Source organism: Mesitornis unicolor, unplaced genomic scaffold, assembly GCF_000695765.1.
Source record: "Mesitornis unicolor isolate BGI_N332 unplaced genomic scaffold, ASM69576v1 scaffold3469, whole genome shotgun sequence".
Taxonomy (NCBI): Eukaryota; Metazoa; Chordata; class Aves; order Mesitornithiformes; family Mesitornithidae; genus Mesitornis; species Mesitornis unicolor.
This window is the reverse complement of record NW_010206382.1, coordinates 54,888-75,253: the sequence shown is the minus strand read 5'-3', so window position 1 is coordinate 75,253 and position 20,366 is coordinate 54,888. Positions and strand designations below refer to the sequence as shown.

General features: G+C 40.9%; 1 protein-coding gene across 1 annotated transcript in view; it reads right to left on the bottom strand.

Moving 5' to 3' along the window:
* Window positions 1–648: 648 nt before the first annotated feature.
* Window positions 649–20,366, bottom strand: part of AFF2 (AF4/FMR2 family, member 2) — a gene marked incomplete at its 5' end in the record, with an annotated part of 31,911 nt that continues 12,193 nt past the window's right edge. The window contains 8 exons of the mRNA XM_010191716.1: window positions 649–1,528; window positions 5,981–6,195; window positions 9,314–9,363; window positions 9,829–9,831; window positions 12,715–12,808; window positions 13,168–13,239; window positions 16,241–16,377; window positions 19,771–19,834. Of these exons, the coding sequence (XP_010190018.1) occupies window positions 1,407–1,528; window positions 5,981–6,195; window positions 9,314–9,363; window positions 9,829–9,831; window positions 12,715–12,808; window positions 13,168–13,239; window positions 16,241–16,377; window positions 19,771–19,834 (757 nt within the window). The remainder of the gene's footprint in view (window positions 1,529–5,980; window positions 6,196–9,313; window positions 9,364–9,828; window positions 9,832–12,714; window positions 12,809–13,167; window positions 13,240–16,240; window positions 16,378–19,770; window positions 19,835–20,366) is intronic.

Below are 20,366 nucleotides of genomic sequence, written 5' to 3'. Positions count from 1 at the left end.
CATGCACCAGCGCTTCTTGCAGTGGTACCAGAAGAGCAGTGCAGTTTATAACGGGGGGAAAAAAAAAAAGAAGAGGAAGGAGCAAATGTGAAATGGTGTAATTTATTCACGATTGCTTTGAAATTCTATCTGAATTGTCTCGTTATGATTCACGCGTTGGAGGAATGGTGCAAAACATGACAGCATGGGTAAACAGAGGCAGAGCTTGAAGAACAGGGAGTCTGACTGAAGTATCTGTGGCCATTATTAAACAAGTGTTATATTGCTTTTGGGTAAATCTGGTGATTTTATTTAATTTGACACCGTTTTCCAGATAGCAAGATAATACTGTTTGCTTTTAACGCTCTGAAATGAACAAAACAGGTCAAAACTGATGCCACATGTAATTATAATGTTTCAACAGTAGCTGGTTAGTTAAACTTCTAGAGAGTTTCATGAAGAATCTGCATACACTTATTAATGGACTTTTACATACAATATCAATGCTTAGAGTGTAGCGGTCCTGGTAAAATCTGCTTTCACTGAGTCACTATGCAAGGAGAGATTGTTCTATGAAGAAAGACCTTGTATTTGTTTGAGACTAAACAGTAAAACTGAAAGAAAATTCGCAGATTCAGTATAGGAATGGTAGATAAGACTATGAAAGCTAATATTTTGAAATTGCCTAAAAATTGCAATAAATTCTGCTGCCTAATGAAATTATTAAGCCAACAATAAACAGGAAGAATGGAATATCAAAACCTCATTGCATAGTGTGTCATCATTCTTTAATGAGGCATTCCTTCAACCTTTTCACCTCTTAACACCTTTGGTGATCTTACACTATGTACCTGTAAGATACTCGATGTTCTCTTTTAGAGATTAAGCCTATAGGAAGCATGAGATCTTAGGAAGGTACTGTGTCAGGTAACGATGCCAGAATTAAGCGTCAAAAAACTTGGTTCAGGTTCAGAAGATGATTTTGAATGAATAGCTATAACTTCTACTAATTTATTTCAGAAGGGACTTCTCATATAGACCCTCAAATACTTAAGACCCTTTGTACTATTTCTCAGGAATCCGTATCTTCTCAAAGTGCTTTTTTGTTTTCACTTGAAGGCAGCATGGACTAAAAACAATACTGCAGGGAATGTACCGTTCCATAAAGCACATAAGGATGGCAGGATCCAGGAGACACAAGGCATAGAAAATTGTCGAAAATGATTAGGTGGTACAACACATACTGCTCTCGAGTCATAAGTTCCATTTATGGTGACTTCTACTTCCAATAGATAGGATATTTTAAAAAGGCAATAAAAATGAAGTTACATGAATAAACTTCCAGAAATGAGTGGAGTTCCACCAGTGATCGTCTCTGCGCTGGTAGAGGTAGAAGAATGGGGATGTTATGAAGAGGGCAGCAGTCACTACAACAAACGAGCCTCAATGCGGAGCCAGTGGAGTCCTTGGCGAACGTAACGAACCAGATTGGTCATACTGCTGTGTTGTGTTAAGGGTCCCATCACTGAGTCCAGGTCTACAAAGAATTCTGCAATACACAAGAAGCAGAAGTCACTGTTTCAGGCAATGGTACAGAAACACATCTATTACCATGGCTTCCCACTCAGTAGCAGCGGTGCAATTAGTGAATTCTCAAGACGTTGTGCACGTGAGCACACAGTCAGGAGCAAAGAATTTTAAAGAGGCAACAATACATTTAAACAGACTAAATCAGATTATCCATGCTGGAAGTCAACCACAACATGGTACAAGTGGCTGCCAGTAGTCTTCCTTTAGCTCTGAGGATCTGCACGTCCAGTTTTTTGAGTGTAGGTTTGCTGATCGTTTGATTTAAACAGCTGCAATTAACTGTGGCATTTGCCTTTCCATGCTGTACCCTCTCCTGGGCATCAAGAGCTAGTCTGGATCTTGCAGAAGATCTTGCTTGCTCTTGTCCCCACCCTCCCTCTTCTGTTACTGCAGGTTTGGCCCTCTGCTCATCCTGCTGCAGCTGCAGGCCCCAGAGGATGCGTGTGGGATGGGAAGGGAGAAGGAAGAGGAGAGAGGGTGCACACTGTGAAAACAGCATCTAGGAGACGGGAACCTACAAGGGGAAAGAAGAGATGGGTAAGGCCACTGGGACCTGGTGTTGGGAAGGGATGATAAGAGGTCACTAAACAGAGGGCCACAGTTAGGAAGCAACACACCAGTTTACTTTATGCCATGTGTTAGATGGTCTCTGTGTGAACGACTAATCCTGTTTGGGCAAGCAGACCTTTCCTGATTGCTTTTAACGGGGAACTGGATAGTGTCCCACAGCTTGTCTTTTTGTTCACTGGGACACAGGCATTCCCACATAATACAACACTTACACTATATTTAGGTGAGTGGGAACCCGTTCTCAGTGAAAAGCCCCTCAGAGCTCAGATAACAACCAACAATCACAATAACTGGTGGCTGAGCCCTTAAATTCTCACCCTGTCTAAAATCTAGTGCATGGCACTCAGCCAGCCAACACTGTGTTGGCTGCAGTTTGGGAGAGCAGGCACCAGGTACAAAATCATTATCAGGACTCTCTTCAGCAAGTAAGTGCTGCTTTGAGGTCTTCTATCCAAGTATTGACAGCCTGACCCTGGTCAGCTTGGGAGCTACAGCAGTATCACAGCACAAAGTGATTTGGCTGGAGGCAAGCATAATGAAAGCTTAGGGCTATCACCAGTTGTGTTAAGATGCTGCAGCCAGCAGCTACTTTTAATCTTCCTTCCTCTGTCTTTTACTCTCCTCCTCCAGTGCAAAATCAATACATTTAGAAGTGAAATAACGCACTGCCTCGCTCGTATTCTAGAGATCTCATTCTGGGCTCCAATAAACAATAATTGCTTTAAACACTGAGAATTCACCTCAAAGCCTAATTTCAGTTTAACACTTCTTGAAAAAGCCACAAGCACTGAAGACACTTATTAAATTTATATGTGAAAGAACAGGCCTTCGTCACTACAGAGTTGATGGTTTTCTACTGCTATCTTTGGAAGCTTAAAAAAAATTATCTGGTTTTGTGAAGTCAGCTGAGAGTTTGATGTTATAAATGGTGAACAGCTCTCTGGGTGATCCGACACAAACCAGCCCATGGGTTGGCTCTGGGCAGTCTGCAGTTCAGCCTGGCCTGCTCCAGATGCAGACTTTATGACAAACTCCATCTCTTCTCCCACACACTCATCTCTACCGACCAGAGGTACATGGCAGTGAGTTCCCACTTTCCTTTTCAAACCAGATCATCTTGGTGGGTCCCAGTTCTGCTGTTCTCCCTCTTGCTACGCCTTTTTATTTTAATGGCACATCTTTTGTCAGGCTGACGAGAAAGGCTTCTGTCTCCTGCTCTGAGCCAGCTGGACATGAGACAAGTCCAAACTGGGAGTGTGCAGGCATTAGAGGAGCACAAAACCTAAGCCGACAGCCGTGGACAAGAGGAGGCTGCACAGCTCCTACAACATGGAAGAAATCTCTTGTGTTTGCATGGGCATGACCTAAGAAACATCTATGACAGCAGCAAGACCCAGATATAAAGGCTATTAGACATTACAATGATGGAGCCACATTTTTATACCCATCTCTATATGCTCATCAGGGACATGCTCTTGGGCAAGACATCCCCTGTGATTCAGAAGACAACAGAAACAATGAGAGCTGACTGCAAAAAAAAAAAAAAGTGACTGGATCTGGGTTTTTTAAAAAATAAAATTAATTTTTATCTTAAAAGTGGGTTTCTTTGTGGGACTATATTTGTTTCCTTGGTTTTTTGAGACCAGTCTTATTTCAAGGGGAGAAAAAATAAATAAATCTATTTTTTTATGGTGAACTAACTGCCCAAACCCCCGAGAGAGAAGCCAGGGATCTGTCCTTTACCTGGGACTCAAGGCAGAGTCTGAGGTTTGCAGCTATCCTCTTTACTGTCATGGGACATTTCTGTACTCACAGCCCACACGCCAGTGTACCTTCAGCACTCCAGCTGCCAAAGGTGGGTTAGAGACTGCTACAGGAAAAAGGATGAGTCCTGTCCCAGCCAGCAGGATACAGGAGTTTTGAATTGTTTGAGGGGTGCAGATGACATCTACCAAAATAATTACAGCGAGGTTTCACGACACACTGCGACATTTCTCATGCCAAAGTATCTTAAATATATCCTTCCGTAAATGGAATCCATCATGTGATACGATGAAGGCCTGCAGAGTGCCACAGCAGTCCTTATATATATAATTTTTGTTACACTATGAATTTTTCAAGTTGCAGTTTAATTGTGTTTAAGCATGCAACTTTAAATAGAGCATTTAATTAGAAATGAGGTATCTTTCCAGACAAAGCATAAAGACAGACATGCTATACCATGTATGAAACTCTGACCTCTCCAATGGTTTACGATACTTCAATGAAATTTGAAGCAACACGAACTTTCCATCCCCTGTAACATGGCTGCAGTTTGTGAAACAAGATATGGAAGAACAGGGCACAACCCTAGATGTCTTGTTCAAGTGAGAAAACCTTATTCATGCATCCAGTCCCACTAAAGTCAAAGAGACTTCTCATCTGAATAAAGATTATTCCTATATAGCTTTGCAGAATTGGGCTTATGTGATTTTAAATCAAAAAGAGAACAAAGAAGAGTGTAGGGAGGAAAATGCAGAAAGAGAGTCAGCAGGTTTTTTCTCATCCAGCTCTAGGACTGATAACAGCAGTGGCTGGGTACATTTTCTGTCTGCTGGCTGAATGCCTGAGCTATTTTGATTCAATACCAAATAGCACATTTAACAACTCCACAACACACAGGGCTAATTACAAGATTATCGCCATCTCTTTCTCCTATCAGAGCATCCTTCTGCATTCCCACTGTAATATTCTGCAGTACATTTGACAGAGAATCCCTTTCATGTTTGTGAAAATGGATGCAGCTATGGAAAAAAATCCAAAGTGACTGCACTGCTACTAAATTAACCAATGTGAAGAGAGACAAGAAGCAGTGGGGAGGACTGGACAGAACTTCTATTATTGTTCCTCATCCAGGGATAGATCATTATGACCCACCATTCAGACATAAAACTCTATAAATCTCAAGCTTAGTTTCTCTAAATCAGTGGAAATTTGCCACTGACATTAATGGGAGTAAGATCAAACTGCATACAGTGAGCACATTTGTCAGGAAAAGTCAGCCATCTGAAATCTCAGTATAATTTAAGAGAATGAGCCAATTCATGATGAGAATACTTCCCAGTTAGGCTCTACACCTCTAATGTCAAAAAAAGCTTTGTCAATGATCTGTGTAAGCCCAAAGCTGGAATATGAATAATTACATTATCATGGGGAAGTTCACAGCTGGCCCACTATAGGCCAAAATTGTCCTTTAGTTACATCTCAGCCACTCCACTATACTCTATATAACCTAGTCACAAACTGCTTGCCAAAACTCCTTTGAAATGACTGTGGTAAAGACTTACATTTTGTTGTTAGGAATAAGCAAACAGATTTGCAATCCAACCATATGAGAGTCAAGGTCATGGCTTTCAGTGGACAACTCCTAATCGGACTCCCCGCATAAACATAAAACCTAATGTTTGCTTATTATCCTAGCTAGCATTTTAATAGTCTTAAACCGGTTGACAGAGCAGTATGAAAATAACCTCTGTGCTCTATGAGAAGCTGAAACTGTGAACGAATTTGCAGACTCAAAAGCTCTCATCACTTGGGGCTCATGTTCACTAAATTATTTGCCAGCTGCTCTGCTAACCCCATGTTCAGCGTGTTACACATCCCCCCCCTCTGTGCTTGACAAGAGAAGATATGCATTGGCTACAGTGACCAGCAAGCAGATTTGGTCTGTTTGCTCAAGCTGTCACAGTTGTGCTCTTAGATGCGGTGGTTCTGAGTCCAATTCCCAGCAACGCCTACGAGAACAGAAAGAAAGATAAAGCTGGTGAGCCAAAGGGGACAAGGAAGAAGCCGAGTGGGGCACCTTTGTTCTCCTTAGTCAGCTTGTCAGCCATGTCCCAGTGCTCGTAGCTCCGCAGGACGTTGTTGGTGATGTTGACGTGGCTGGCAGCCATGTGGTGGATGCGCTGAGGGATGGTGATGGTCCCCGCCAAGGAGGAGCCGGTGGTGCCCGCGCTGCTTCCAGCAGAGCTGACAGGGGACGGGCTCAGGGACATGGGCGATGGCGTTTCTGTGCTCCTGTGAGGGGTAAAGGGAGAGTGAGTCCCCCCCACATACACCACTCTATTGCCCCCCTACACGCACTTGAAAAGTTAACTCTGCAGCCCAGTCAGGGGAGAACGTGCAATGGTTTTATGAGAAGGGAGAGCTTATAAACTGAGAATGGTTGAAAATAAAAAGGGATTTAATTCTCCTTACAAATGAACCTGTTATTTTTTAAAAAATAAATCTATCACAAAAACAGAGCAATCTTTCAGGGAAAGAAGTATCCCATAGCTGTAATGATTTTTCTACCTGCTGCCAGAAGCTGCAATGGCAGTTAGAAAACACTCAATGTGCAATATTGGCTTATTATCAAAGCATTTTGTGGAAACCACAATGACAGTTTGTTCCAAATACAGTCACCACAATAAGTAAAGTGCACGTCTTAAAAGCACCCTGCAGAGCAGTATTAGGAGCTGAGGGTACTGCAGGATTATGAATATCTCTATAGGATTCTTCAAGACTGGCTATGGAGATTTGTTTCTAATTGCCTGCAGTTCATCCACACAGTTTTGCACAGAGCGGTGTTTTAAGTTACCTACTTAGTGCAGCACTAATGTTCTAATATAGATTTTCCTTTAATTCTAACACCAGCAATTAGGAAGCACCTGCTGGCTGCAGGCAGTGCGGATGTCAGCACAGCAAGCTCACAGTCAGCGCTGCGCAGTGCTGAGCGCTCACATACAGCTATTCTCTGAAAATTTGTTTCAGTGAATGAGATTAAGGGTTCCAAAAATCTCTTCTCTTGCCCCCATTTGGAAGCACTTACCTAAACAAATGCATTCGATTTGCTGTGGAATACACTCAAAATTCAGGGCAGAGATGCTCCCGGCGCTCTCTGCATGAAGCAAAGACACCAGAACTCTCCAGACGGGGATGTTGCAAGCCCTCTCTTGACAGGCAGCCACTGCTGCCTCACGCTGTGCAACAGCATCAGTCTCACTCAGACCACTACGGGCCTGATCCAAACCCCAGGACAAAAGGCTCCTCCTTTTGGCTTTACAAGCCCCCTCCAATGGTCCTGAACACGAAGTGTGGGCCCAGACCTGCTGTGCCGATACCTTGCTGTGCTGTAGGACAGACTGCCACCACGGCACAGCCCTGGGCTGAAAAGCATTTACGGCAACAGCTTTAGCTGCAGATTTTCCAGCAGTGCCCTGCTATTACCTGTGCTCAACAACAGGCTCCTGTGAGACATTATTTTTCCTGAGCTAGAGACCACGTTACTTCAGCAGCTAGTAGCTTTTTACACAGCTTACGTGTTATAACTTAAGCATATCCTACGGCACAGACGTTTTATTTTTAAGTCTCAAAACATCCTGGTTACTTGACATGCCACGGTGTCTTTAATGCACAGTGGAGCTGAACCATAATAGATGAGGTCTGGGAGCAGTTAAAAATCATAAGTATCTGAGGAGACCAGGAGTATTTTGTTAGAGCCACTTACAACAAGCTGACGCACTTCTGCCAAATAAACCACGTTGTTCATTGGATTTATCCTGTTGTGCACAGCCGTTATTACTGTGGTGAGTCTACTAAATCTCTCTATTTCGTGCTTTCTGTCGCTAGAGGTGGGAAACATTTTTGTAATGAAACCAGGAAAATTTGTTTCATTGCCAGCCTGGAATGTAGGCCAACTCTGTAGAGGTTCACAACCCTTTGAAACAAAAGCGGCCAGAAATTCCAGTAAGCCAAGATGAGATTTCTGATGGTCTGAGATCTCAAGCAGACTACACTTCATGGTAATGGATAAATTTCGCTTTGTTCAAAAAAGATTTAAGACTACTTTGCTGTCTCCTCATTCTGAACCAGGATGCTGACGCGTCTCCAGTGGTGCCATACCCTGATGATGTTCGGTCTCTCCTCTGTGGTGTGCGACTTCTCTTCCCAACTGCTACGCATTTGCAGGGGAATAAGAAGAAACTGCAGAGCGCACAGCCCTGGGGAAGGCAGAGCACATGCTGCCAGTGGCAGCACCAGGCCCATGGCAATCCTTGGGACCACCAGGAGATCTAAGATATATGGCAGCTCTGAGCCAGCCGGAGAGCTTTTCTTCTGAGACTCCAGACAGAGGGGATGTCTCAAAATGGCATTGAAAAATGCCTTCAAATGCCTTGAAAAACTGGCACATATTGAATAATTTAATTTAGTAGTTGCTTTTCCAATGTTAAAATATTTTTTTAAAGTGATTTTGTATTTCCTTGGAGTGCCTAATACTCATTTCTTCTTATGAACCACTAGAAAGAGGCCATTGACAATAATAATTTTTACCTAGAATTCAGCCTACTCAAATAAAGAAGGAAAGAAAGGTAAAGTTCTTCTTTGTTCTACCTGTACCTGTATGTGGGGCCAGGAGAAAGGAGCAGAAGCAATGTGTGTCAAGTAGTAATAGACATTGTGAGATAAAGGCAAGGTTGCAGCAGCAATGCACCTTCAAGAACAGCAGCTCAGAACTGCATCGCCCTGACTTCACATCCGAGGCGAGGGGCTTTTCAAGTCAGTATAAAGCCATAATTGGTTGACTAAGTGCCTTCACATTTTCACCACTACTAGGCCTTCAGTTTTATTAAACAGCACTTACCATATATCAATGAAATATTCATTGGTCTTTCATTACTGAATGAATCATTGAAAAATCATTGCAATGAAGGTTAACTTTACTTTGGCTTCCTGAAATGACATGGTACTTGCTAGCTAATTAACAGATATTTTTATGGCCTTCATTTGGCTTGAGAAGCAAATTGTCAAAGAATTCAGCACAGACCCACCACGACTGATTTTAAGCTTAAGAAAGAAGGCTTTGCACAATGATGAAGGTGTGTGCCAGCTCTTCTTTCCCACCCACACTGGATGGCTCACATGGGTACTGGTTTAGTCCAGTGGGAGCCCCTCAACCCCACAAGCCCAAGGCAGTCATAAGATAATTTCTGTAGCCCCGAAGAACACTTTCTACCTGCTACATATTTAAAATATACCTATAGCTGCCAAACCACTGGGTCATAGTCTGCCCTTTGTCTTTAGAGGTACCAAAACATTTCCCCCTTCTTTGGAACCACTTGTTCCCAGACAGAAGCACTAAGCAGAAAATACTCACTTTCCATTGCCGCCCCAAGGTGAGGGGGCCTGTGAAGCTTTCGAAGAGTTCTGTAAGTACAAAACCAAAATGTAAATAGAGGCGACACAAGTACATGGACACTGATGACACAAGGCTCAACACTCCCTGCTTTTGTTGCAAGAGCTGCAGTGCGTGTAGCAGAACAGCTCTGCACATCAGTCTCATAATTAAACGGCTGGTGGATGATTGGAAGGTTCCAGCCAGTAGCTTGAAACTCACTTGATGAAAAGGGGAATACAGTAAAGTTCCAGTAAAAGTAGATATAGTTCACAAAGAAGTGGTTTCATTACCACTGAAACTTATTCCACAAAGTTCTTCAGAGTGCAAATGACCTCTTTAGGGGGACCTGCAGGTTTTTAATAAGATACCTTTTAGTAAAAAACATTTTTAAAATAATTTGGATTGATGCCTTAATGAAATGAATACCTCCCAAGTTCCTAGGGAAGGTGGCTTGGGATTCAGATAGCAGTAGAAATAAAACTTCCAGTAAGGACCTGCTTGAATGCCATTGTTTTTAAAATTGACTTTCCTTACCTGTTTACTCATTCTGCCTTTCACGTCTGTGTAGTGCCTTGTACAGCCCTGTACAGAAAGATTGCCCAGCAACAACAGAGCCCAAATTTTTCCAGCCTTGCTCAGACTGAGTGGTATCTTAGTTCCCATAAAAAGTGGCAGTATCAGGGCCGAAGCTATCTATGTGTGCTTTCTCAAAACAATCTCTCTCGAGCTCCCTTGCAAAGAAGTCAGCGTGCGCAGTGAAAATCCAATCAGATTTTACAAGTTCTCTGCAAAGTATCACCATCATTATTACAAGATTCATTTGGTTACTGAATCGTTTGGCATGTAAGGCACAGAGATTCAGTGGAGCACAGAGCAGTCCAGGGCATGGCCCAAGGTCATGGGGCACAAAATCTTACCCTTGCCTTCTACAACGCAACAAAACTTGCCCAATGGTATTGACCAGAGCAGAGAACGCTGCCCAAACCTTGATACTGGCCTTGCCTGTGTTACTACACAGCTTGCCACTGTGTGCCATTAAAGATGTGAGCATGAAATGGAGTGTTTCGCATTACAGAGCATATACAGTGTGTATTCTTGCCACCCACTCATATGTAAGAAGGGGAGAGATCCAAAACTGCCCTGGAAAGTCTTCAGGGAAGCAGCAGCAGCTTTGATGTTAGTTTCTACTGTCTGGGGATTGCTCCCAACAGGATCTGGAGACAAATACTAGATCTGCCAAGATTAAAACCAGATCTCGATTGGAGGTGTTATTTGACAATGAAAATATCTCAAATATTTTTGCCAGTGACCACTGAACACACATTTTCAAAAACATAAACACCTACCTCAAACTTTTAGGTGAAATGCATCAAAGGATGCCACTTCTGCTGATCTTAAAAAGTTTTATTTCAAACCAAAAATATTTCTCATTTTAGTTATATTTTACTCCAAGTTACCTCTAACAACTAAATTGTTATTTTCTGTTTTGAAATGTCAAAAATATAAATTTGAAACTTATAATTGGAAATTAATCAGAACCAGATCTGTCCACAAATAGTTTCTATTTGGACAAAGTGGAATCTGTGAGGAAAAAATATGAAGAACATTTTTGCCAAAAAAATCCTCTCCAGCTCTGTTGTAAACAGCGGACTGCTTTTTACAGTTAAAATTGTGACAAATTTTGAATAACAATTCAAATAGTTAATCTACTTCATTTGTGTTACAGATTCTAGCTGGTGAACACAAGAGAATATTGCTGTGCAGCAATACTAACATGTAGTTAATAGCTCTCCCTCTTTTCCTTTCTCCTCCTATGCCTTTACTACACAAAGATCCTGAACATATAATCTGTATACACTCAAACGCTGCTCCCAGCAAATAAGTTACAGTGCCCATAGCATATGCACAGTAACGTTAGTTGAAATACTCAGCTTCAACTGGATGCCCCAACCTTCCTGATTTGTCTATTTTATTACATTTTAGGTTTTTTTTTCCTCTTATTTTCATTTACATTAAAAGACATTTTCTCTTTGCGGATGCAGTAAAATGGTCTTATGCTGGGAATAGCAGCATGTTCTTCATTGCAGCTATTTGCACAGATAGAGAAAATAAAGTGGCTTTAAGGGAAGAAAGAATCCTCCACATCCCCTTCTTTTTTTTCTTCATTACTTTCTGCAGAAAAAGTTTATTGAATTATTTGTCTAATAACCTTTTTTAAAGAGACAATCTACGCTCATCCTGGATAAAATTTGAACTGTATGGAATACATTTCATGAAAATGCTGAGGCTATAAATGTGTCTAGTTCAAATTTAATTTGTTGTGCAAATCCCTGACTGAAAACTCTGTGAGTCCAACAGGGGCACTTCTAACGACTTCAAGAGAGCTTCAATTAAAGCAGAAGATCAGGAGTATCATTACTGAAGTTACAGAGATATACACACACACAGAGGACATCAGCAAGGCCAGGACTAAATGGTGGTTGCTAGCCTGACAGTACTGGAGTTTTACAGCAGAAGGACCGTTTTATCACCATTTACATGAAAATATTAAAACTGCAGTGCTAAAAGTTTTACTGGTTTGCTGTACTAATATGTCAAAGCCTGGAACAAATTTGCAGAGGCTGAAAAAAACAACAACGCAGAAAGACTGATGGGCTGACAAACCAGTATAATTACATAATTACAGAATAATATGTAGCAATAAAGTACAAGAATTAATGTATGCTTCAAACAGCATTAACCAGCAAAATATAAATATCAAAGCCTTGGCAGAGCTGAAGGAAGATTCTGTCTCTCTCTTCATTTAGGAATGGTGAGGACTTGTCATTTTTACACTGGGTAAAAAGCATTTGACAAGGTAAAGAAAAACATCACTGAGTCACAGCTATCAGGTGATCTCCACTCGATTCAAGGCAAACTTTCAAGATGTAGATAAGGCGATTTGAAGTTCCACAGAAATAAAAGGAGAAATCTCTGAGTCAAGCTGCAGCAAACCTCACTGAATTTAAAATCTAAATTTAAGTAACTAAAGCCTAAATAACTGCTTTATTAAGGTTCATTTGGGGTCAGTTCATAATTACTTGCATACTGAAAACTTGATAGAATCAGTTTCCTTTACAGAAACTTGCATAAACATTACATGGTGTTGAGAATAATGTTATTTTAGTAGAATTACTGAGTATGGTCCTTTGAATCAAGTAACTAATCCAAAAATCCCCCAAATCACTTCTGTCCCCACTCCCTGGCAGTCATCCTGCCTCCATTTCCCAGGGGAGAGGTTAAATGTGGGACTTTTAAGTCATGCAGTTATAGTTATGAGAGCTCTCAGTGCTGGTATGAATTTCATTTCATATCAATAAATTAAGCAGAATAAAGATTACCTTAAAATATTCCATCAGAGATCTGGAGTACTTCATAGCATGGTCCTTCTTTAGTTTAAACATTCTCAAGTAGAGAAGTGATAAGCATCGGTAGCTGTGGCAATGAGGAAAGGATTATGTTAATTCTATTGCTTAATGAAACCTATAAACTGTGAAAAAAACATAAAATGCTGACCTATATTTTGCAGTCTCTGTTCTAAGGTTAGATTTTCAAACATAACCGAATGGAGGAAAAAAAAAAGTGGTCAAAAGCATTAAAATCCCATCTTGATAAGAGTATAAATTACAAGAATAAATGTTTAGTCAGCTGCTGAAGAAATCCATTAGTTATCCTTTAATAGTTTAATGGAAAACAAGAATAATGATGTTCTGTAAGCTGCTTAAGTAATTCAGTACTTTTAAAGTCCTCCTTAAGATTTTAGCTGCTGCTGTCATTGTCGCAATGGGACTTACCATAAAACTGCTAATTTCTTGTCCCCTTCTGTGGCAGAAGAGCCTGTGAAATTCTTGAGTCTCATTGCATACCTTATCAGAAAGGTGAGAAGAAATTGAGAGTTAAGATATTTCCAGGAATACTAGTGACACTGAAAAATAACAGCCACACACAGATATTCTTCTCCGACTCTGATAGTTAATGGTCACACTGGTCTGTAATGATGAGATCAATGTAAAATTCAACAGAAAGCACCACTTAAAATCTGGAGGGCTAAAATAAATCACCAACCCATTTTCTGGGGCAATGAGGTGAGCTGTTCTTGGGCATATTAATGATTTTCTAGGCTAAGTCCTGCAAACATTTGTGATGAGTGTTGGACAGAGGCGTAAGCTCTTGGCCCTATATGTACTGAACAGTAGAGTAATATATAATGAGGTTTTACATGTAATACTCTGGGCTTGAATACTACTTTCAAAATCCTTCTCATAAACGCTTCTTCAAAGCTTTTGATATATTTTATATAGAAAATGGTTTTAAATACAGGAAAGGTCACGTTCACAGCTTTTTAAATTCTTTGGTCCATTAATTCATGAGTCTTGTGTATTTGATTTTCCCTCTCTATTTAATTGCTGCTGTCCAGCATTTGGATGATCAAAGACTGAGTATTCCTACCTCCTCTTTCTTCTTTTTTTCTTTTTTTTTGCTTTAACTGAGCACACTCCATTCCATGCATTTAGTCTCTTGAAAATCAATTCATCGCATAAAATCATTGTTCTGAGCCCTAATGCAATTTCACAGGTACTTGTGTTAGAATAAGTAATAGGGTTCAGCGTTGCGTAAGAAAGTTTTAAGGTATCCAGGCAGTCTTGATGAGTTCTCATTTACCAGGAGGTAATGGAGTGCAGGCAGGCAGTGCTGCTCTGCTCTGCCTTCCTCCCACCACCCTCATCATCAGCCCCCACCTGATGTGCTTCCTCCGTGTCCCATCTCACCTGCTCTTTGGCATTGTTGTTCCACTCATACTGAATGAATCTCCTCAAACTCATCTCATATGTCTCTTTGGGATTTGCAGTGTTACGTTAGGGATTTTAGCATTATCATTAACTTAGAACACCTCTGCCAGTCAGATCTGATACTCCCAATCTCTTTGATGCTCCACTTGCTTTTACAAAAAGATGTCTGATGCAGATACTCGGGGCAGACACAGCTAATGCAAAAGGGGAAAATGGTGCCTCTGACGAAGGGAGGAGCAAAAGTGAGAGAAATCTTCTATTTCTTATCTCACAGTAAAAATCTATGTTAACATTAGAAGTCACACTGAGAAGGTGTGCGTGCACGCCTACATACTTGGTCTCTTCATTCTGCACCCACTGTAGCCCACAACAATCGTGCGTTTGTCCGTGGCGTTTACTGAACCTGTACCAGCCTGCTGCTAACCTTGGCAATCAGCTTTTTTCTACGTCTGAACACGGGCAGCAACTAAATGGGAAAATCAGTTTCTCAGTGGCTGCCTACAGGATGCTGCACACAAGAGTTGGTAAGTTAAGCTCTACTGTTGATGGTAGGTAGTGGAATTAACCTCATCTGACTTTTGCTGTTTAGAGATTTGAAATCTACTACAACAAAGTCCTCCGGATTCTTCCATAGCCAAAAGCGGTTCAAAAAGCAAGCCCAAAGCAGTTCAGGTGCTGTTACCATGCCAAGGTCTATCTGTTATGTAGCCTGCAGCAGGACTGTGCTGATCCAGGAGCTGCTGGAAGAGCAAGGCACCACTGAGTGCCAGTAGCTCCAGGACGCAGCCGTACACGCAGCTGACTCGGTCCAGCACCAGCACTGGAGGGTGGCGGGGAGCTGCAGGTATCACCCATTTGTGAGCTACTCCTAGAGCTGCCATCCTCCGAGTTAAGTGCTACTGGTGATGTGGCTCTTGAACGAACAAAGATCTTTGGTCCATTTGCATAATTTTTTGTTGAGCAATCTTTTTTCTTCTTCTCTTTGTAAAATGCACAACGTAAAAACATGTTTTTAAATATTTAACGGGCATATTATTTACCTGACAGGAACAGCTTCTTAAGATTTGATACATTTATTATGTAAATACCTGCTTATTCAAAATGTAAAACATGCATTATTTTTGGCAGTCCCTCGTAGCTAATCTAGCACGTTAAAATCCTGCATGTTAAAAAAACCCCACGTTTGTCATATTAAAACCCAAACATTTAGGGTCTGATTTGCCTCCTTTTCTTTCTCTTGTGTAAACCGCCAGTAATTACACTGACATTAATGGTGATATTCCCAGCATCTACTGGGGAAAGCAAAGGTGCATCACAGTGAAGAGGAAAAATCCTGCAGTTCTACTTACAGGTAAATTTAATCCTGCTTGATTTCACTTTGATAATTTGCGCAAGTAAAGCAAACAAGCCCTCAGTTACTCTGGAGACCATTATTTCTACAGAGCCAAAAGTATGAAACAGCTATAGGGAACAGTGGCAGATTTAAAAATAATAATTCAGTAATTTTATTCTAGCCTATGAGTCTACAAATCCGTATTAAAACTAATTCAGCTGCTTCACATTCCTTTAACATTAAAAAATACACTTTTAAAATACAATACTTGTGAAAAGATTCCTCTCTGGCTATGATCTTACATGCCAAGTTTCAGCCTTTTTTTTTTAAAACAGCCAAGTTATAAACCTCTAAAAACAGGGTTTGTAATAGAAATCCTGATAGACGCACTTTAATGTTTTGAATCATAAAACTACACCTTTTAAAAGACAAGTGTCATTGCCAAACAGTGGAATTACTATACTTTACTTCCACCCACTACATTTCAATTTTAATTTTATGAATATTGCAAATTATAACACTCACATTATAACCTCTAAAGGGGATAATTTATAAAAGCAGTGTCCATCAATTATAAATTTTCCGTGGCATTAATAAAATGGCAAGAACTAATTATGATGACTTCTGAGATGAAGATGCCTTGGACAAATCATTAATACGTTGAAATGGTATTTTTTAAAACATAGCAGGTTCTAATTATGACTGAAATGAGATTATGAGAATGATCACAGAAAGGACATTAACCTGATGAGTTCCACAGTCTCTGAGTACATGGTGTATGGAGATTTTGCTTCTAATGGATCTCGCTCCATAGCGTTCCCGCACTCGATGAAGGAGAGGGCAGCATCAGCATAATTCACTGCTTTGCCAAACTTCTCCAGCTGAAATGAGAATGACACCGTCAAGAAAATCCTTCAGCTTTAATTTCTAGGTAGACAGCTCATGACACAAAGCAACACTAGCATTAGGATGAAAGCAAAGTGACGCTGGTAGTCAAGAATGAATGCATACAGTAATGAAGGCAGGGTCTATGTTTTTAACAAGTCTTTTCAGGTAGTACATGGCCAGAGGCTCCAGGGAGGAAAGTCAGTGTGTGTCCACTGACATGCATGGATTTACACAGGCAATGAGGGACACTAAGCGTGTTTGAACAAATCCGTATCACTCCTCAATATATGAACTAAGTTTGAATATCACTATGCATGGGTTAAGTAACAGCTCCATGCCATTTGTCAGACGTCACATTTGGCGTTAACTGTTGACCAAAAAAAAACACCACCTCATCACTTATGTGATGACTGAAAGAGCAGAAAAAGCAAAAGAAGAGGAAATATAGCCCTGCTAAATATTTTATTTTACTAGGATTTTATTGCAAAAGGTTTTAGCCCTCATAACGGTCGTGATTAAACTGACTTAGACATACTGATTTCTTTTTTTATGTGTAATGAATATTATATATGACATTTTTATAGTAAGTATTTTATAACAGTATTTAACATTTTCAGTTTTTGATAGCTGGATGTACGAATTCTACTAATGTGGCATTGGATATAAGAGATCCAATATACTTTAAATAATTTTAAAATTTCTTTGTATGTCTCTATGCAAATATTTTTGATGCATCTGCATATGTTTTCCATTCACAAAATGGAAACCTATCCTAGCAACGTATTAAGCAGAAAATTTAGTATTGGTCCAAGGTAACAGTGTATTTTGCCTTTGAGGCCACTTCTAAGCAATCCTTACAAGTAGTTCCCTCTGTGTATCTTTAATTTCAAGTTCTGCTCTTGTGCACTGCTAATGTACAAAGCCTTTGTCTATCTGATGGGTATCACTTCAATGATGACAAAAGAGGAAATAATTCTAAATATGTTCTCTCTATTCCAATGGCCACTTCTCAGCACATTCTTCAAATTCCTTGCTTCAAGTCTTCCAGGGATGACTTTTTGGGAAATAAAAGGAATAAGAGTCTGGCTGATAGCAGATATAGTACAGACACATAGTTTGAGCCAGAAATGGTATCCGATCCTGTCCTTCACTCCACCCTGACTTTAGTGAAGCAGGTGGAATTACTCCAGCTCCTCACAGCCCAGCCAAGAACACAGCGAGGTCTCCAAGATCTCTTCCATAGGGTACAGCCAGTTGCCACTGCAGCAGCCCACCCAAATTAGTCGATTCCTTCCCGCCATCGCAGACAAGAATAGGTTTTCATGGGGTTGCTCCCACAAGACGCAAAACGCCTTGCCCTTCACCAGAAATCTGCTTTTCGTACAAGCTCAGGAACAGCATTGCCACAAATCTCATTAACATTTGCTGACACATTTTGAGGTCACACACGTTATCTTCCCAGCCGCTGCAACACATCTTTCAATGCTGCGTGTGCTTTGTCGTGTCAGCACCAAGTAACCAGAAGCAATTGCTTCCACAGGACAACTCACGCTACGGGACTGTGCAGCAAACACAGATATATTGGGTGGACAAAACAAAAAAAGTTGAGACTTAAACAGCGAAAAGAAAAAGCAGATACTTCGTTCACGGGTATTTATGTCTGCCAACAAGTTGTATCGTAGTGAATAGCCTCGCATTCCCAGAAGAGCACTCCGAGTGTCAAACTGCATGTGACAGGCAGGGCCTGCCTGCAGGCAGCAGTGTGACGTGCTGTGCCTGCTCCTCTTACTTCTGCTTGAGGAGCACCCCTGATTCCTCAAGGCATAGTCAAAGGTAAGAGGACAGGAGACAGGTCAACACTTTCTGAGTAAATCAGGCTGTGGAGGGAAGTGGATTGACATAGCGTGTTGAGATTATCAGGAGTCTGAGCCTGTAAATATTTTCTAGTGTAGAGCAGCACCCCTGTGCCAGAACCATGTGTGTTTTCTTTAAAGGTCAATCAGCTGTGGGAGGTGTTGTCAGTCTGCTGCTGCCAGCCTTCCTGTGCACAGATGTCAGGGCTCTGGCTGAACGGGCTCTGCTGAGTCAGGCTGCAGGAGTTGGCGCAGGCCACCTCCTGTAGATGGGCAGGTCGGGAGGGACAACCGCTGACTTACTGACAGTCATGACAGGCTGCCAAAAACCTGAACCCACCTCCCACAGAAACCACATTTGGCAACACTGTGCCTCAAGTCAAAAGGGAGCCCAGCGCGCTGAAGCAGGCAGCTTGACACGTCAACTCTCCTTTAGCTCATCAACCACAGAGGGAGAGCATGTTTCTTTTCTATTATTTGTTTCATTGCTTTTTAAAAACATAGCATGTGATTGTTTGGGGTTTTTGGGTTTTGGTTCTTTTGTTTTGGTTTGGTTTTTTGGACAAGCCTTATTTCCAAGCACAAAACCTCCGATGTGGAATGATATAACGTGCATGCAAAAAATACACAAGTAATAAAGCAAGAGGTGAATAATCACCCAGTTCTTTTTCAGTTACAATTCTGAGGGGCAAAGGGAATGGCTACGCTCCATTTTAGACATCTTAGTTTGAATAAATAGAGGAGTTAAGTTCCACTAGGCCTGTGTAAACAAGCTGCACTCTACGTTGCGTAGAGAAGCAAATGGCCATTAAAGGTACTTCAGTGCTAGAAATAGCTTGAATTGAACAAACTCTCACAGAGTATAATCCGCCAGATTAAGTAGTTCTATCGAAATCAAAACATTTTGCAAATTTAGGCCAATCTTACTGGAATTTCATCTAGGGTAAAGTGAGTAAATAAAGCTTTCCCAGCATTGAACTACCTCATCGCAAGATTTTCTGGGAAGAAGAGTTTAAAGTTTTTACTTACCTGCCTAAAAGCATGCAATAACAATGAATGTACTATTTAAAAATAAATTGTTGCAAATTTTAAACAATTGGATTGGAACTATCAAAGAGTTTTACCACGTGATAATGGGGTGGAGGGTGGTCTGCCTTTCTTAGCTTTCTGTTATGGAATATTTCAACACTTGGTTTTGGCTCAAAGGGAATAGCAGAACAAATTTCACATACAGATAATCTTTCATAAAATTTTCTTATACCCTTCATAAACAGCATGACTGGTGCTTCTCCTCAGAAAAGGTACCAGCTATTGTAAGCTGCTTTTTTTGGGACCAAACTGTTAGAGGCTAGAAATGGCGCTCAGGGTTTGACTTCTTGTGGACAGTGTGTCTAAGGAGCACAAGCTGAAGCATGCTTCAGTCCATAGCAGGGTTCCTCTTGGTTTCTGAGGCTTTAGATGACATTCAGAATGCACACTTTTGTAACACCCAGCTCCATGGTGGAAAAAGACAAAAAAGACCTGATAACCTACCAACGCATCTGCTTTATGCTTCAGCTTCTTAGCCTCTTGCATGTAATAATCCGCATTGTGAAGCCTAAAGAGACAAAATCAATTATTTCAAATCTCTGTTTTCATACAGTTGGGCAAACATTGTTTGAAAAAAATTGCTGACTGCTTCCAAGAACAATTTCAACACGTAGTCCCACTTATGTCTTTAAATCTTAACCTGATATTAATCTGAATCTGCTGTATGCAAAGATATGATGGGTGATCAGAATGTAAAATAAGTAGCTGTAGAAACTGGCCACCCAAAGGACTCATTAGTGTGTGCTGAAGGGAGGAAAAGGAAAAACATTTTAAACTAATTAAGTATAAGAAGTTTTCATTAGAGGAGCTAAAATAAAAAAAATGAAGAAGAATTACTGTGAACCAATATTCATGCTCTGAAAACATTTATCAACAGAGTCTTCATTAATCAGTGACAACAGTTCATTTGCAAAGATTAAAACTGTGTGCTTTCGTGCAGCACTATCCACACAGGTGCCCAATGCTGGCTTTATAATCAAAGATACTCGCTTTCACCGGGAGCTCTGCTTGCATGAAAATCCCAGCTACCTAGAGTGCAG